This window comes from Ambystoma mexicanum, chromosome 3q, assembly GCF_040938575.1.
Source record: "Ambystoma mexicanum isolate Mex_15411 chromosome 3q, UKY_AmexF1_1, whole genome shotgun sequence".
In the NCBI taxonomy this organism is placed as follows: Eukaryota; Metazoa; Chordata; class Amphibia; order Caudata; family Ambystomatidae; genus Ambystoma; species Ambystoma mexicanum.
In genome coordinates, this window is record NC_090926.1 from 1250296747 (window position 1) to 1250314987 (window position 18241).

Consider the following 18241-nt stretch of genomic DNA (forward strand, 5'->3'; position numbering starts at 1 on the left):
GGAAATTTTGCCTCCATGTCAGGAAAAGCGTTGTTCCGTCCATGCGCGACGTGCGGCTTGAAAAAAGTTTACGAGGGGGACGGACATATGGATTGCATATACTGCCTCCACCCTCATCATTCGACGGATAACTGCGACATATGCAAAGGGTTTTCTCAAAAGACCCTCAAAGACCGAAATCGACGGCTGGTGGCATGGCTAAATGATGGAGCGGGGGCATACCCCCCTTCGGAGGTAGGCTCCACACAATCGGCAAAAACATCACACCGCGCTGCCTCGTCTGAACCACCGGCGAAGAAATCTCGACCGACGGAAATAGAGTCATCTCGGAGTCATTCAGCTAGAGAGTCCTCGTCGAAAAAATCGTCATCTTCATCAAAAAAGCAGGACAAGGAAAGGCCGCAATCCTCCTTGGGCGATCACCATAGATCGACTTCGAGTCGAGAGTCGAGTAAAGGCAGGCCAAGTGTAGAAAAGGCGGGACCGCTTAAACCACCTGCTAAGTCACCGTCGTCGCCGGCGGTCCAGTCATCGGCCTTCACCCTGCCACTGACGCATGTGGTATCCACCGTCCCACTGACAACGACTGCGACAGTGGCCTCGTCAACGGGGGTTCTACAGGAAGCCTGGAGGCCTGAAGTTTTTGATCCGATCCCCCCGGATACTTTACTGCAAGAACAGGCTGTGTCGCTGTCCTCGGGGGAGGATGAGAGCGGGAGAATAGCTGGCCCGGCAGACCTAGGACTACGAGTGGTTGACAAGTCGTCGACGAGGGGATCCGGTATACCGGTATCTGCCCCTCTTCTCAATCCTCAATCTGTTTTGACGTTGGAAATTCTGTCCATGCTTCAGTCTTTGGTACAGTCGTTGGACCAGAGACTATCTCAGGCAAACCTGCCACAGTCACCCGTCGACGAGCCGGGCCCGTCCCGTCCACTGACGCACTTACGCACGCCAATCTCAGCACTGGCAGCCAAAGAGGAAGGTGAGCTGCCAGATTCGGAGTCTGACAGGGGAGCCATGTCGGATATCTCATCATCCCCCTCCAGGGATCCAACCTGGGAGTCAGAGGTGGAGTTAGAAACCCCAAGAAGCCCAGCTCACCCGTCCCCTCCGGACGACATTGCATCATTCCATTCTATGATGGAGAAGGCGTGTAAGGAATTTGGTTTGTCCCAGGAAGAACAGAAAAGGGACTGTTTTTTGTTCGACCACATGGGTAAGAGAAGGAGGTCTGTGTTCTCAATACCAATACTAGACCACGTGTAGAAGGAGGGGTTGCAGACAATGCGTCACCCCTTTTCGGAGCCAGCAGTGAAAGGACGCCTCGAGAAAAAGTTTAAGGCTCCAGAGTCTGCCCCCAAGTGTTTATCCTCCCAACCAACGCCAGACTCTGTGGTGGCAGCGGCGAGGAAGGCGAAGGCCCAGCACAAGTGCACGACTCCGCCTGAAAACGAAGCAAGACGCCAGGATGCCATTGGTAAAAAAGTGCTATCCGTGGGAGCAACCACAGTAAAGGCCGCAAACTCTCTGGCTATTGTAGCCAGATACGACAGAGAGATGTGGCACAGGCTAGTGCCGTTGCTGGATCATCTTCCGGAGGAGCATAGGAAGGCAGCGATGTTACTTGTCCGAGAGGGTGAGGAAGCCTCCAATCACGCAATAAACATTGCGGTGGACCTCGCTGAGTCAGGCTTCAAGCAAGTCAATAATGGGGTCGTATTACGACAGTCATGGCTTAAGTGTACCTACTTCAGACCAGAGGTACAATACAAAGTATTAGATATGCCTTTTGAGGGAGAACTTCTATTCGGAGAGAAGGTAGACGAGGCCCTAAATGGAATGAAAGAGGACTCGGACACAGCACATTCATTGGGTGCCCTCCAGAGTGGCCGAAGCTACAAGTCTTTTCGTCCCTTTAGAGGGGCTTCAGGTAATTCCAGATTCTCTGCGCCTGGAGACAGATCCTTTGGCAGGTCGGCTTACCCCTCCCAGGGATACAGGCGTGCTTCCCAAATGGCAAACCGATGCCGGAACTTCCAGACGACCAGGAAGAGACCATCCTATCCGTCGTCGTCGAGAGACAAGCAAAATAAAGATCAGCAGTGACAGACAACACACCGTTCTGGGGGAAGAGTGTCAGCATATGTCGACGAATGGGAACGAATAACGACGGATCAATGGGTGCTGGAGACTATAAGGAACGGGCACTCTCTACAATTCAAGCACAGCCCTCCGCACATTCTACCTGCATTCACCGCTCATTCCCATCTGAGGATACTGCAACAAGAGGTAACACTCATGTTAGCAAAGGGCGTGATAGAATTAGTTCCAACATCACAGAGAGGTCAAGGAGTCTACTCAAGATACTTCGTCGTAAAAAAGCCGAACGGCAAATGGCGTCCCATTTTAGACTTACGTGATCTCAACAAGTCTTTAAAGAGCCTAAAATTCAAAATGCTCACGCTGCAGGAAGTGATCCGCGCCGTTCAAGAAGGGGATTTTCTAGCGTCCCTGGATTTACAGGACGCGTACTTCCATATTCCTATGTGTCGGAAACACAGGAAATTCCTGAGATTTGTAATAGGGCGGACTCACTACCAGTTCATGGTTCTTCCCTTTGGGCTCAAGACCTCCCCCAGAACGTTCACAAAATGCCTGGCCCCAGTAGCGGCCTGGCTAAGGAAGCAAGGCCACCACGTATACCCATACCTCGACGACTGGCTGGTAAGGGGATCCTCCCCAGCGTCGACCAACACAAGCTTGCAAGCCACCATGCAGCTTCTACAACAGCTGGGATTTGCCATAAACTTCGAAAAATCCTCTCTGCGGCCATCGAGAACGTTGGTGTTCCTGGGGGCACAGTTCGAGACCCAGTTAGGGCTAGTGAAGCCTTCTCTCGACAGAACCTCAAAACTCAATCAGCTGGCGAGCCGACTACGACAAACCACCAGGCTCTCAGTGAGGAAATACGATTCGGTCCTAGGGGCCATGGCATCCTGCATCCATCTGGTGGCAAACTGTCGCCTATTCATGAGGCCAGTCCAGGAATTCCTCGCGGACCGATGTACGCAGGCCCAAGGATCGTGGTCAGACAAGATAACCGTCGACGACGACAAGCTGCTTCGGACCCTTCAGTGGTGGCAGATTTTCCACAATCTGAACAACGGTGTACCCCTACAGGAACGTGAGTTTCAGCGAACCATAGTCACGGATGCGTCCCTAACCGGATGGGGAGCTCACATGGGTACTCTTCAAACGCAAGGTCGCTGGTCTCCAACAGAGTCACTCCTACACATAAACGTGTTAGAGCTCAGAGCAGTACGATGGGCCCTGAAGGCATTCCTGCCACACATCAAGGGATCGCGAGTACGAGTACTGACCGACAATACGACGGCCATGTTTTATTTGAGAAAACAAGGAGGGACGCGATCAAGAACTCTTTCCATAGAGGCCCAGAAAACATGGCATTGGGCATTAAAGCACGAGATTTCCATCGTGGCTCACCATCTCCCGGGAGTGAGGAATTCGCAAGCAGATTCCCTCAGCAGAAGCATGGCCCAGATACACGAATGGGAACTGGACACAGTTCAGCTGATGAAAGTGTTCGAGAAATGGGGTCACCCCCCTCTGGACGCTTTCGCAACCAAGGACAACAAGAAATGCGACCAATTCGCAAGCAGATGGCCTCAGGAGGGTTCCATGGGGGGAGGCATTCTCCTTCCCATGGACGGACATGTTCCTTTATGCTTTTCCTCCGTTCCCCCTCATACGGAGGACAATACAGTGGATACGCAGATACAGTTGCCGGGTAATTCTAGTGGCACCGTACTGGCCGCGGCAACAGTGGTTCTCCGACCTGCTTCACCAGTCGCTGGAACATCCAATAGTGTTTCCGTGAGTCCCGAAACTACTATCCCGGGACAAAGGCACGGTGTGGCATCACGACCCGGACAGTCTCAACCTTGCAGCCTGGCTCCTGACTTTTCGGAGTTCGGTGCTTTAGACGTTTCGGAGGATTGTCAAAAAATTCTGCAGGCGGCTCGAACCCCTTCTACCAACAAATCTTACACCTATAAGTGGCGGAGGTTCTGTGAATGGTGTCGAGGACAGCAAGGCCTACAACCGTTGACGGTGACGCCGGAACAAGTTCTACCTTACCTGCTTCTCTTGGCGGAGAGGGGCTTATCCTTCACATCGATAAAGGTGCACCTGGCGGCCATCTCGAGGTTCACGAGGAAGAGACAGTCGTCTCCTCTATTCAGCGACAGACTTGTGAAACACTTCATGAGGGGTTTATTTCGAACTTTTCCCCCGGAAAAACGTTTCCCTCCTACTTAGAGTCTCAACACAGTGTTGGCAGGCTTAATGAAACCGCCCTTTGAGCCTAGGCCACGTCGGACATGAAATTCATATCGTGGAAGTTGGCATTCTTAATTGCTATCACATCAGCTAGGAGAATCTCGGAACTGCAAGCGCTGGTCGTAGACCCGCCATACTTAAGATTCTTTAAGGACAAGGTGGTCCTGGCAACTAATCCTACGTTCGTCCCAAAAGTTCCGACAGTGTATCACAAACACTCGTCCATTGTTCTCCCTACTTTCTTCGCGACCCCATCATCGGCAGCAGAAAAAGCTCTTCATACCTTGGACGTTAAGAGGGCTCTGAAATTTTACCTACATCGTACACAGGAACTCAGGTCTACTCGACAACTGTTCATCGCATATGGTCCGTCGACGAGGGGAAAAGCAATCTCTAAACAAGGATTGGCTCGATGGGTCTCATCGACGATTGCGTTTTGCCACTCCAAGGCCGGAAGGCCGCTGCAAGGGCATCCTAGAGCCCATTCTACAAGATCAACGTCCTCAGCGGCATTATGGGCAGGAATTCCGCTAACAGACATATGCCAGGCTGCGGCATGGTCAGTGCCCCACACATTTACCCGCCACTACTGCCTTGCCAGGCAGCATGCGGACGAGGTGCAGATGGGAAGAGCTGTCCTGCGCCATCTGTTTCAGTAAGGTAAGCTCCACGCTGTGGAGAGTCTGTTTTCTACCTTTCGATAACAGTTTACTTTATGTGGGTAAGGTTATATGAGTAAACTTATTCCTGATGTACATATGCATTGTGTATTATGGTGAGGGTATATTACATTATTCTCACCGCCGTTTCAGGTGTTACTGCTATACAATCTATTCTAAGCATGTGAATCCATGAAAGATCCAATGCTGTAACTCCATTTCTCCAGCATTGGTATCTTTCATGGATTCACATGCGCCCGCCAGCCTCCCCGGAATGCAATGTATTTGCTTGATAAGTTTAACCCTTCCTACTTTGGAGGGGCCGAAATCTGAAGGGGAGCCGCGGGGGCGGGCCTCTTATACTGGGACGGCCTACGGAGCGTGCGTAGGCGGGTCCTAAAAGGATGTAGATAGGACACAAAAGTGTCGGAAGTTTTCCTATAGGAAAAGGCTATATATGTGTACCGAGGGTCCCAGTCTGACGACGGGGAATATTCTAAGCATGTGAATCCATGAAAGATACCAATGCTGGAGAAATGGAGTTACAGGTAAGAAACTATTCCCTTCTCAAGCATGCAAATACTTTTGGATCCTCCAATAAGAGTCTTTCAGTGTAACAGGCTAAGCCAAAGTCAATGGGCAAAAGTCTATATGGGCTGAAGCACTTCCTTGCAGGTAGGAAAGAAAAGACTTTGCACAATGTTTTAGAAATCTTTGAAGAAAAAGAAGAATCAATGTAGGGCCACTAGCTGATTAGACTTGTGAGTAATAGAAGATGCAAGCAACTCTACAACAAGAGGTAAGTTCTCTCAGACTTTTACAGCACCTTTGTATTGAGGAAAAGGGGCAGCGCAGCAGATGACTTCTGTTCCTGAGCAGCTCTACGGATCTCACTGTTCCTGGGCCTCAGTTGTGGGGACAAGAGGGAGGACTTCTGGGGACTCCTGCACTGCAATGGGCCGGTCACCACTTGCAACCGGCAGACTTCAAACAAGTGGCTGTTCGGTGTTTCAGCTCCTCGTGTCTACCGCAAATAGCAACAGCGCAGTTCCTGGCTGTTGAGATGGGCTTTCTTTGCTTCTGGGGTCCTGCACACTGTTGAGGTGGCTCAGGCTCGGTCAGTCCTGCTCCGTGGGAGTCCTGGAGGATCTTCCTGGACCTCTTGGCCAGCTTAAAAGCAACGCACACAAACTGGTGGTCTTCTCCCTGGCTATTCAGTTTCCAGCTCCGAGATGATGTCCAGGTGGCTTACTTTGGAGTTGATTGGTCCCAAAGGGAGAAGTCGTCCTTGCAGGAGCTTCTCTGCCGATACGAATTTGGAGTTTCAGCACAGCAGCAGGGCTTCACCCGGCAAACCATTGGTCCAGGAGTTACATCAGGCGTCCTCTTCAAGTTCTTCTTCGGATTCCTTCGCCCAGTGGTCGACTCTGCCTTCCAAGCCAAATAGCCTCGTCTTTTATGCAGCTTGCTCCCATTAATTCCAGCCCAGCAGGGTGGCTGTCCTTGCCGGACAGTCAGCCCGCCAATCACCACAGAATGCATTTGGGTCTCCTAGGAGACTAAGCACAGGGAGTTTCGGGGACCTCCCTCATTTCCTGCCCCCGCCAGACACCCTAGAGCCAGAGGTGGGTTTCACCTCTGGGTCATAGAGCTTTTACTCTTGCGAGCCGGTATACATCCCCCTTCTGTAAGGTGCTTCCTTTTCTGTGTTCTCTTCCTCCCAGGAGTGGAGGTCCCTCTGAAATGCTCCTCCATAGTATCTAGACGATTTTGTATGGGAATGAGCATATCCGTTACAGCTTTCTTAACACTGGTCTCCACAGAGGATCCCAGAACCGTCTGAAAACTATTAGCCATTGCCACTTCATCTATGTAACAGTGATCTCCCTCAGCCTCAGACCAAGCCTGATCTGATTGAGGCGAGTACTGTTCTGCCATTATAAAATAAATGCACCTTACTCACTTTTTTGTTTCTTTTTTTTCTGGGCTTCCGAACGCCTTCTCTCACTGCCCAGTAATGTTATTTCAGTTCAGCTTTGTAATTGTTCTTGCTATATGCGCGGTGAAAAATCAGCGAGAAGAAACGGTCGCTCATGTCTGAGGAAAGATTCCGGCGCTCGAGCTGGAAGAATCGTTACATTATAACGGGCATGCACACTCGAGCGCCGGAATGTAGAGGAAAGGACCCGGAGAGCAGGAGCTCCCCTGGCGGCCTGCATGCGGTGCAGCGTGGTCCGACTAGGCCGCCCCGGATACCCAGTACCTCAGGAGCGCAACGACGTTGCGGCAAAGCCGGCGTGAGCCGTCGGCGATTCCGCTGGACGAGCGGAATAAATAACTGATCAGTTGTGACCGTGTGAAGCGGTCTCCGAGGTCAGGTATATATATATATATATTTTTTTTTTAAATGAATATTGATAAAATTTGTATAAGTCTATAACTATGCAGTAAACATATTATGACATTTTGTAACGTTATCTTTTAAATTATAAAATCATGAAGTACTTATCTCTTGCTGTGAGCAGCAAAGAAAGAGGAAGTGTCATCATGTTTAGGACTGTTTATGCAGGGGATCTGAACCACTATTGGTGGACTAGGTCACGTGTTGATGGCCTCAAATGAACTGGAGCCAAGCTCCCTGGGAAATGTAGTTTTCTTCAGAGACTCTTACCTTTTATGTTAAGATATTACTGTTATATTACTGTTATAGTGCTATGTTTATTATATATATTTGGTGCACCTGTTTTCTGCACATTACTCATGGCACATTCACTTTTGGTGCACAAATATCTTGCTGCTGAGCTCTTTTCTTTATTGTCGAATAAAAGAAAGAGAAGCATAATGCTCGCCTCGGAGTCTTTAATAGAGTTAAGACTTTCTAGTAAGTTATTATGGAAAATCTTTATTCTCCCTAACAAGAACTAAGAGCCTGGTAAAGGCTGCATGGCCGAATCGTGGCTGGTGCATGAAGATGTCACAGCCGGACAGTCAACAAGCAAGGGGAAAGAAATACTTGCAATTAGCACCCAAAGAGTTGGTTTGTTGGTGGATGTGGGTAAAAATATGTTACTAAAAGGAAAAGGATTACAACGTACCCCTGCTTCATTTCACTTTAAGGAGAGGTGAGCAGCTTAAAAACAAAAGGAATCTTGCAAAGGGAGACAGTGTTCCCCTGCAGTGGTAGCCTGAGGAATTGTCCAGTGCCCCCAAAACAGACTATCTAAGCAAGGAAAGTAAAGCAAAAAAGCTGTACTTGCCTTCAATGGTCGGCACAGGAATCAACTCGTGGCAACACGCTCGGGGGTTCCATTGATATGAATGGAGGGGAAGCTGTAAAAAGATGGTTATCCCTCTTAGTTACATCCCTCGGCCACATAGGCATTCACCCAGCCCTTCCTATGGTTTGTAAATAAAAGGTGTTGAAGTTCACTTTTGTCTTGTGTGTTCTGTTGACTTTAAACATATTTTCTTTACATACACTCTCCTGGATCTGTTATGAGCCTCGAGTTTGGGCTGCAGGGGTAAGTGAGGCTTCATTAGAGTGCAGCTTTGGGCTATATGTTGATGGAAAACATGCAGCTTGCCTTTGTGGTTACCTGACGCAGCTTTCCTTTGGGAACAAGCACGCTGATAATACATCTTCTTTTTCAGGTCGTTTTCGGCAAGTCAAGTTGCAGTGAGTTCACAAAAGAAGCGTGTACTGCCGTGGTGTACCACAACAAGTAAGCAGTGGTAACGGGTTCAGCATAGCAGTCCTATAATACAGCAGGAGGCCCACATATTGATGTGGCACCTTTCTTGGGATGGGGTGCACTCAATTTATGATCTAGAAAGACGCAGGTTATCCGTATTTCAAGGTCCCTGCTTCTATTGTACTAATGTTAAAGGTGAGGTAATCTCGCCTGTTGCCCTTTTCACTTTTATAGGCTTGTACCCATCTTATTTGTTTACAGTGAGACAGAACCTGTAGTTGTGTGCTGTAGAAGCACACATTAAGTTAACACCTCATTTTCTCTCCACGTTTCAGATCCCCAGAGTTCTATGAGGAGTTCAAGATGAAAATTCCTGGGAATCTGACCGACAACCATCACCTGCTTTTCACCTTCTACCACGTCAGCTGCCAGCAGAAGCAGAACACCCCCCTTGAGACTCCTGTTGGCTATACGGTGAGTCCCCTCTGACGCCAGTCACTCTGTCGCCAACCTTGACACCAGCATTGCTTGATGCTACCAACCCGCTCTATATCACCAGTACCCTACCTGGCACCACCCTTAGCACTCGTATGGCCTGTTGCCTCCAAAACTTCCCATATCACCAGCCCTGCTGGATCCAACCTTGGCACCAACATTGCCTGCTTCCACCATCCCTGCGATATCACCAGCCCTCCATGCCCGTGCCAGTCTTGGCACCAACAGCCATACCTCATAGCACTCACCTTTCCCCGTTCATGAGCCCTACCTGCTGGCACCAGTAATGCCCCTATAAGTAGCCCTTCCTCCTGTAAATCAGTTCTGTCCCATCACACATTTATGTTTCCTATCACTAGCCATTCTCTGTTGTATCAGCCCTGCCCACTGCCACCAGCAAAACCTCTTCTTACTTTCCTGCCTCATATTAGTGTCCCTGTCCACATCACCCACCTTGTGGGTGCACTCTTGTCCCTAAGCAGCATACATGTTGGCTGGTATGAATACTGTTCGAGGGGATTGGGTCCTCCGACGTATTCCATATCTATGACATGTAATCACCACAGCTGTGCTGCTTTGGAAACTTTTTTCGGCGTCTGCGTCCTGCGTCGATTACGTCGATGCGCCGTCGTCGAGGACCTCCTCTGACGTCCGACGTCATCCGATGTTATAAGTAGGACGCACGACGCCTGTAGCCTCAGTCCGTTTTTTCCGCGAACGTGTTGCTTCGTGAATCTCGGTTAACGCCTTGACTCTTTGGAGGTCTGTTCTTCTCGGTTCTTCGAACCTGTTCGTTTTGTGAAAATCCTTCGTGTGAAGATTCTACTTCGTCTTCGACCCCGCGTCCGGGTTTCAAGAAGTGCGGGGAGTGTGGGTCCAAGATGTCAGTGACGGACTCGCACGACGCCTGCCTCTGGTGCCTCGGGGAGGCCCACGACACGGATGACTGTATCGACTGCCAGTCGCTCACGTCCAAAGCCTTACGCGAACGTAAGAAGAAGTTGTCGGTAGGTCGGGTGTCTGAGCCCAGGAAGTCGAAGTCTGCAGGGCTTTCGACGGATGATTCGAGGGGTGACTCTCCGCGTCATCGTCGGAAGTCTCGTGGGTCTCCTTCTAGGAGTCGGTCTCGCCACTCCTCAGCCTCTTCGAGGCATTCTCGGAAGCGCCGACACCGGTCGTCTTCCAGGTCCTCTTCGGAGGACTCTGCCCGGCACGTCGCTTACCCCACCAGCCGTGCGACGCCGGAGGAATGGGCTTCCTTCGGGAAGAAAATGCTGGCGATTCTTGAGTCGCAGGGTACTAAGCCGTCCGCGCCCCCGAGTGGGGTCGGTCGTGGAAGGTCGAGAGACACCGCTCGCAAGAGTGGTCGGCACGAGTCACGGGAGAGGTCCCGTTCGGACAAGGAGACTCGTTCTCGACGTACCCGTTCCAGGTCCCGGTCCTCGACGCGTTCGAGACCGCATGCACCTGTGAGGTCTTCGAAGAAGACATCGACGTCTGAGGCGTTGAGGGCGTCGACAGGCTTTCTCGAGGCTCCGGCTCCGAGGAAGTCGTCGAAGCCGTCGACGCTCAGGTCGTCGAGGGACACGCTCGGGGCTCCGGCTTCGAGGGCTGTGTCGACGCCGCCGATGCTGGAGGCGCTGCATCTGGCGTCGACGCCGAATTCCTCGACGCCGATCCTCTCGGCGCCGGCGCCGATCCTCTCGGCGCCATCGACGCCTTTCGTGTCGGAGGTACCCCGTGGCACGGGAGAACCCCCTAGGAAGGCTCTGGTTAAGAGCAAGCACTCTTGGGTGCCTTCTTTTTGCCACCTGGACTATATTTCAGAGGCGGATGAGGATTCTGATGGCCTGGTTCCTAGTCAGGTTCCAGATGAAATTGTCTCGGGCCATAGTCAGTTTGACGATTTGAGACAGTCACTGCATGATGCCAGTGGACTGGACAACTCTCCGGAGGTGGAGTTTTGTAGGCCTGAGCCTGGCTCTGATGCCGATTCCTCGTACCGGCGCCTTATGGCTAGGGTTTCTGAGTACTTGGGATGGTCTGCTCCCCCAGGGGAGTTTGTGCAGGATGATCTGACGGACATCCTTGATGTTGGTCCCCCAACTGATCCGGTACTGCCGTTCCATATGGCTTTACAGAGAAGGGTGGCGGCGGCTTGGACTGCTCCGGAGAGTCTCCCGGCGGTGGGCAGATCCTTGTCGCGAAAATACCGTCCAGCCAGTAGCGACCCCTGCTACTTGACTAGGCACCCCACTCCGGAGAGTTTGGTGGTGCAGGCGGCCATGGCCCCGGCAAAGCAGGCGTCGTACCCTCCCATCCCTCCTGATAGGGACGACAAACGTTTTGATGGCTGGGCGAAGAAAGTGTTTTCTTCTGGTGGTATGGCGCTTCAGGTGGCCAACTCCATTTGTGCCTTGTCTCGTTTCACACACACTCTGTGGAACTGTGTTGCATTAGCGGCTGAACATATTCCCGAAGGGGACGAACGGGATGGTTTCCTTGCTATGGTCCAGGATGGTAAGGCTGCCTTGTGTGAGTCCGTTCAGTCGGGTTTGGATTTAGCTGAATGCGTCAGTAGGTCCATGGCGGCGAGCACCGTAATACGCAGGTTTGCCTGGTTGCGGAAGTCGGGGTTTGCTCCTGATGTGCAGTCCCGGCTCCTCAACATGCCCTTTGACGGTGAACACCTTTTTGGCAGCAAGGCTGACGAGAGCCTTGAGAGGTTGCAGACCTCAAAAGCTGCAGCGAAGTCGTTGGGCGCTGCAGTTCGCCAACCTCCGCCTTTTCGTCCTAGGGGACAGCAGTGGAGGGGTGGTTCCTTTCGCTATTACTCCTTCAGTAAAGCGAGAGGAGCTTGCAGTCAAAGAGGCCAACGCAGGGGTACCAGAGGTGGACGACAGGGTACCCGTGGTGCCAAGGCCGCTCGGGCAGTTGCCTCTTTGCCCTCAGGTAACGCTGCAGCCGCTTCCATTCAGTCATGAGGCCATGTCCCATGGTTCGCCGGTTGGGGGAAGGCTGGCGCAGCATCTTGTAGAGTGGCAAGCCATTACTTCAGATGTGTGGGTTCTGGAGATCATAACCCACGGCTACTGTCTTCCCTTTCGGCACAGGCCTCGCGACAATCCACCGGGGAACCTCTCTTTGCAGAGTCCAGATCCGCTCCTTGCGCAGGAAATTCAAGCCCTGCTGGAGAAAGGCGCCATAGAACTGGTGCCTGTAGCGGAGAGGAACAAGGGATGGTATTCCCCTTATTTTTTGATTTCGAAGAAAGACGGGGGATTGAGACCCATCATGGACTTGCGCGGTTTGAACAAACTCCTCAGGAAGGACAAGTTCAAGATGGTTACTCTCTCTCAAGTCCTCCAGGCCCTTCAGCTTCAGGACTGGTTGGTGTCACTCGACCTCAAGGATGCTTACTTCCATGTGCCGATCCATCCCAAGCACAAGAAGTACCTGAGGTTCGCGGTTGGCGACTCGCACTTTCGGTTTTGTGTCCTGCAGTTCGGATTGACCTCCGCCCCGAGGGTTTTCACCAAGCTCATGGTGGTGGCAGCGCATCTCAGGCAAGGGGGGGATTCACGTCTACCCCTACCTGGACGATTGGTTGATCAGGGGGAGCTCTCCCGAGCGAGTCCTGGATCATCTGTCCGTCACCTGCCACTCCCTTCACAGGCTGGGCTTCTCCCTCAAGTTAAAGAAGTCCCATTTGACGCCAACACAGCGGCTCCAGTACATCGGAGCAGTGCTCGACACTTCCCTGGGGCAGTGTTTTCCTCCCCAGGTGAGGGCTCTTCACATTCAGCAGATGGTGCACAAGTTTCAGCATGCCCAGACGCTCCCAGCGTTCGAGTTCTTGAGGTTGCTCGGCCTCATGGCATCCTGCATTCTTCTGGTGCCAGAGGCTCGCCTGCGGATGAGATCGTTGCAGTGGGCACTCAAGACACAATGGTCGCAGTCCTCCGGCAGGATGTCGGACCCGGTTCAGGTGCCGCCCTCGGTCGCCCGGGACCTTCTGTGGTGGGCCGTCGAAGGCAACTTGATGAAGGGGGCTCCATTTTGGCTTCCCTGGCCGGAGGTGACGATCGTGACGGATGCATCCCTCACGGGATGGGGAGCTCATGCCAACGGGCTGACCGCTCTCTGTCGGAGTCCAGACTCCATATCAATCTGTTGGAGCTGAGGGCCGTCAGGCTAGCCCTGAAGGCTTTTCTGCCGACTGTGCGAGGAAAGAGTGTCCTGATCCTGACGGACAACACAGTGGCCATGCACTACCTCAACAAAAAGGGGGGGGGCAGGGTCACTTCCTCTGTGCAGGGAGGCGATGCAGCTCGAGTTCTGGGTCATCCAGCAGGAAGTTTCGATCTCGGCAGTTCATCTGGCCGGAGACGAAAACGTGACGGCGGACGCTCTGAGCAGGCAGAGCGCGATCTCTCCCGAGTGGGAGTTGGCTCAGGAGATTCTCCTGGAGATCTTCGCCCTTTGGCGGACCCCTCAAGTGGATCTCTTCGCCTCCAGTGTCAACCGGAAGTGCGAAAGGTTTTGCTCATGGGAATTTCCTCCAAAAGGAGCCTTAGGAGACGCGTTCGTGGTGGAGTGGTCATTCCCGCTGCTGTATGTGTTTCCTCCAGTCCCCGTCATCCCGCAAGTGCTGCGGAGGTTACAGAAATTCGGTTCCCGGATGATCCTCATTGCTCCGGCGTGGGCTCGGAGGACGTGGTACCCGGACCTTCTCGACTTGTCCATCTGCCCTTCACGTCGTCTTCCCTACCGAGACGATCTGCTCTCATGGGAGGGGGGTCAGGTTCTCCATCCAGAGGTCAAATCCCTCAACCTTCACGCTTGGCTTCTGAAAGGTTGAGGTATAAGGATTGGGACCTCCCTGAAGACGTGATGGAGGTGTTGCTTTCAGCCCGAAGGCTAGCAACAAAGTCTCTGTACCGTTGCCGTTGCCGTTGGCGTAAGTTCTGCGACTGGTGCAGAGTTCAGAATGTGGATCCTTTTGCATGTGGCATCCCCATGGTTCTGTCCTTTTTACTTTCTTTGGCCCACAGGGGCTTGCAAGTGGGTACCATTAAAGGTTACCTGGCGGCGCTGTCCATCTTTAAGCGCTCGTCTGAAGAGTGTTCTTACTTTAAAATCCCTTTGATTTCACAGTTTCTGAAAGGGCTCACTAATGTGTTCCCTCCGTCACCTTTCCTGGTGCCCGGTTGGGATTTAAACCTTGTTCTTAAGTTTCTTATGGGTGCTCCGTTTGAGCCTTTACATTCTTGCCCTGCCTTGAGGCTGTTAACTCTGAAAACTGTGTTTTTAGTTGCGGTTACTTCCGCTCGCAGAGTGAGTGAGTTACAGGCACTTTCAGTTAAGCCACCATTCACTGTATTTCACAAGGACAGGGTTGTCCTTAGAGTTCGTCCTTCTTTTCTTCCGAAGGAAGTGACGGAATTTCATTTGGCCCAGAAGGTTGTTCTTCCGGCATTCTATCCTCCTCCGCATCCTGGTAAGGAAGAGGAGAGGCTCCATAGGCTTGATCCTAGGAGAGCTTTAAGCTTTTATGTTTCACGCATGTCCCGGGTCAGAGTGGACGATCAACTCTTTATTGGTTACGCTGGAAAGCGTTTGGGGCTAGCTGTGACGAAACAGACTTTGTCACGCTGGATTATTTTGGCCATCTCGGAGTGTTACCGCTTGCCGGGTAAGGACCCACCGGCTGGCTTGCGGGCCCATTCTACCAGGGGTATGGCTGCATCTACTGCCCTGGAGAGGGGTGTTCCTATTCGCAACATCTGTGATGCAGCCACCTGGGCTTCAGTACATACATTTGTATGTCACTATTCCCTCGATTCCATCCGAGGACAGGATCTGGCCTTTGGCAAGGCGGTCCTTTGCTCTGCTATTTGATTGGCTATTCTAAATTTTGATTCTAAATTCTTTCCCTCCTCCTTGCTCTGGTACTGCTTTGGGAGTCTGTCATAGATATGGAATACCTCGGAGGACCCAATCCCCTCGAAGAACAAGTTACTTTCTTACCTGGTAACGTTCTTTCGATGGGATGGTCCGACGACGTATTCCATATCGCTCCCGCCCTGCCTTCCCCGCTGCAGAATTTCTTTTGCGATTGCAGCTTACGTTCCGCAAGGCTTTGTGTCTGACTGGCAGTTGACTAATGTCACACGTTCTGGGGGGAAAAACTACAACTGAGGCTACGGGCGTCGTGCGTCCTACTTATAACATCGGATGACGTTGGGCGTCGGAGGAGGTCCTCGACGACGGCGCATCGACGTCATCGACGCAGGACGCAGACGCCGAAAAAAGTTTCCGAAGCAGCACAGCTGTGGTGATTACATGTCATAGATATGGAATACGTCGTCGGACCATCCCATCGAAAGAACGTTACCAGGTAAGAAAGTAACTTGTTCTTCTCTAGCACACTTTTATTCCGGGACTCCAGCCCTTGCTGTTGCCATCTGACAACAGCCTTGCCACCAGCCCTGTTCTCTGCACAGCTCCACCCTTGCACTTTTCCTTTGCTTAAACCCATCTGCCACCTGGCAGTTACCCCCCGACCCTTTTCAGCTGACCATCTCCTCTTAGCTACAGACCAACCCCTCACCCCCGAGCACTTTCATTGCCCTTTTAAGATCATCTCTGCCCTTTTTTATCCTCCCATACCCAAACACCACCACTCCCCATACCTGCACAGATGTCTTCTTGCCTTTGTGGATTTCCAAGCCAGTTATACTGCTAACATCTCTCTCATTTTTCTGCCACCATCTCTGTACAGTGGATCCCCCTTATGCAGCATGGTCGCCTGAGGACCGGCAGCTTCTCTCTGCCGGTGTCGGTAGACAAGCCTCCACCCAGCTACTCGGTGCTCACTCCAGATGTAAGTACCACTTAGAGGAGGGGGGGTTGCCCTTGAACCAGAGAATGGAAGTCTTTGAACATGGGAGAGCTAGAAGGAGCCCTCTGTTTTTAAGCGGCTGTTATGGTGCGAGCTGACTTCGATTCCAAGTGGCACTGTTTATCCCTATGGCTTGAAATAGTGGGGAGAGTGACGGGGACAGAGATTCAGCAGGGACACAATATGGCATTGACTGAAATCCTGGGTGAGCAGACAGAGAGCAGTGTTGCACTGACACCCATTGAATGTGGTAAGGAGTTCATGCCAGCTGTGGCCACACTGCCTTCCCTGGCCGAGGCATGTCTTCTCTCAACATTAAAAGTCCTAATGTGTACCTTTAGGTCAGGCTCCCTGTATGTCGCTTTTCCCAACTGGGCTTCTGACTTTTCCCCCTAATGAATCTTCTTCCAACATCCCACCAGCGACACAATCCTGAATGTGGCCCTGGGGCGTGCTAAAGCCAAAATCCACCCTGTACGCATTTCCTCCCGCAGCTGGCTTTACGGGCTCTACTTGAATAACTGTACTTACCTATACCGAACTACGTTTTTACACTGAAATGGATAAATGACTACTGAGCTTGCACTGAGCCCTCTTTCCACATTTATTCTTTTGAGGTTTGCTTTTAATGCAATTACTCTGGCTCATTGCTATGCTTAAATGTCAGTTCCTGGACACGCCATCCACGTGGATATTAGTGTTTCCTGATCTACGCTACATGCTACAGCTTGGTGAGCGGAAACACTACTCTTTGCATGCGTCAAAGTTAGTCTCAATAGGGACTTGCACAGACCTCTCATTGGATGCACTGTAACAGTAGTAACTCAGGCTCCGGTGGCTGAATGGAGGAATTTCGGAGGAGCCTCTTACCGAACTGAGGTGGCATCGAGTTGTGAAGCTATGCCACTAGTCCAAGTTGTGTATTAACAAACCGCTCCATAAAAGAGATGCTGTCCATAACTAAGCTTGTAGTGCCTCGCTACTAACTGAAGAATGTCCCTCGAGGTTTTCTATAGACAGTCTGCCTGCAGAGTAGACCTTGGGTCATGGAGGGAGCGGGTAAGGAGGAAGGCAGTTATCAAACATGCACATACGTTCTATACTGGCCAGGGCCGCAAACTCAGTTGCCTTTATCTTCAATCTGGGGTTGGGAGAAAGCTCTCCTCAGAAAGAGGGCATTTTGGTAAGGGAAGAATAAATACTTTTAAGGCCGAAGGACTTGCACATTCACTATCACATCACCAGAACTTCCAAACCCCTTCAGGAACTGTTCAAAACTAGTTGCCCAAATTCCCAATTCTAAATCAGCTTGTGGTGGGCAGAGCAACCTCCCAACTTGTGGAGTACCACCAAAAGCCTGCACGATAGAATCTGTGAAGGGACCTGACACTTTGGTGTCTCAAACTTAGCAGGGCCTCTGTGCCCAAATTGCATTGTGTGATCTCCAAACTGCATTGATAGGCCTCTCTCCCACTATACAGGTGTCTCAAACTTACCAGGGCCTCTGTGACCAAATTGCATTGTGTGATCTCCAAACTGCATTGATAGGCCTCTCTCCCACTGTACAGGTGTCTCAAATTTGATAGGCCTCCCTCCCACTATACAGGTGTCTCACATTTAGTTCACCCTCAAATCTAGCTCACTCGCAAATGTAGCTAACTCTCAAGTGAGTAGTAGCCACCAGTGGAGGGTCACTCTGATTAGGGCCTCTCGCATCACAAGGCGAAGGTCCAAGCTGCGTCCGTCCAAGCCACTCTCCAACTAGCAGATACCCTTCCCAAACCCACATAGCCTGCTCATTAGAGTGAACCGCGCTCATCAGGGACACGGACAGTAAAGGGAGCCACCGATAACACCCAACTTAATAACCCTTACCACCCTCCTTCCCCTCCTAGGACAGCGACTGAACGAGTCGCCAACTTCAGCCGGAATACCACCTACAGACGGAGCCCAAACTAGTAGCGGACACCCCCCTCACCCGACCACTACACCACAAGACAACCAGACCAAGCAGGACCAACTAGACGTCACCAAACAAAGACTAAACAACTCTCAATCTTACAATGCCGTGCAAACGACCCATTCCAAGGAAAAGACGAAGAGAAGAAAGAACAAACACTCCAGAACAG

General features: G+C 51.6%; 1 protein-coding gene across 6 annotated transcripts in view; it reads left to right on the forward strand.

The window, feature by feature from the left end:
* Nucleotides 1-18241, forward strand: part of DOCK6 (dedicator of cytokinesis 6) — a 1219180-nt gene that overhangs the window by 465447 nt on the left and 735492 nt on the right. For all 6 annotated transcript variants that reach the window (XM_069604231.1, XM_069604230.1, XM_069604232.1 and 3 more), the window contains exons 16-18: nt 8673-8743; nt 9049-9187; nt 15993-16094. In XM_069604231.1, the coding sequence (XP_069460332.1) occupies nt 8673-8743; nt 9049-9187; nt 15993-16094 (312 nt within the window). The remainder of the gene's footprint in view (nt 1-8672; nt 8744-9048; nt 9188-15992; nt 16095-18241) is intronic.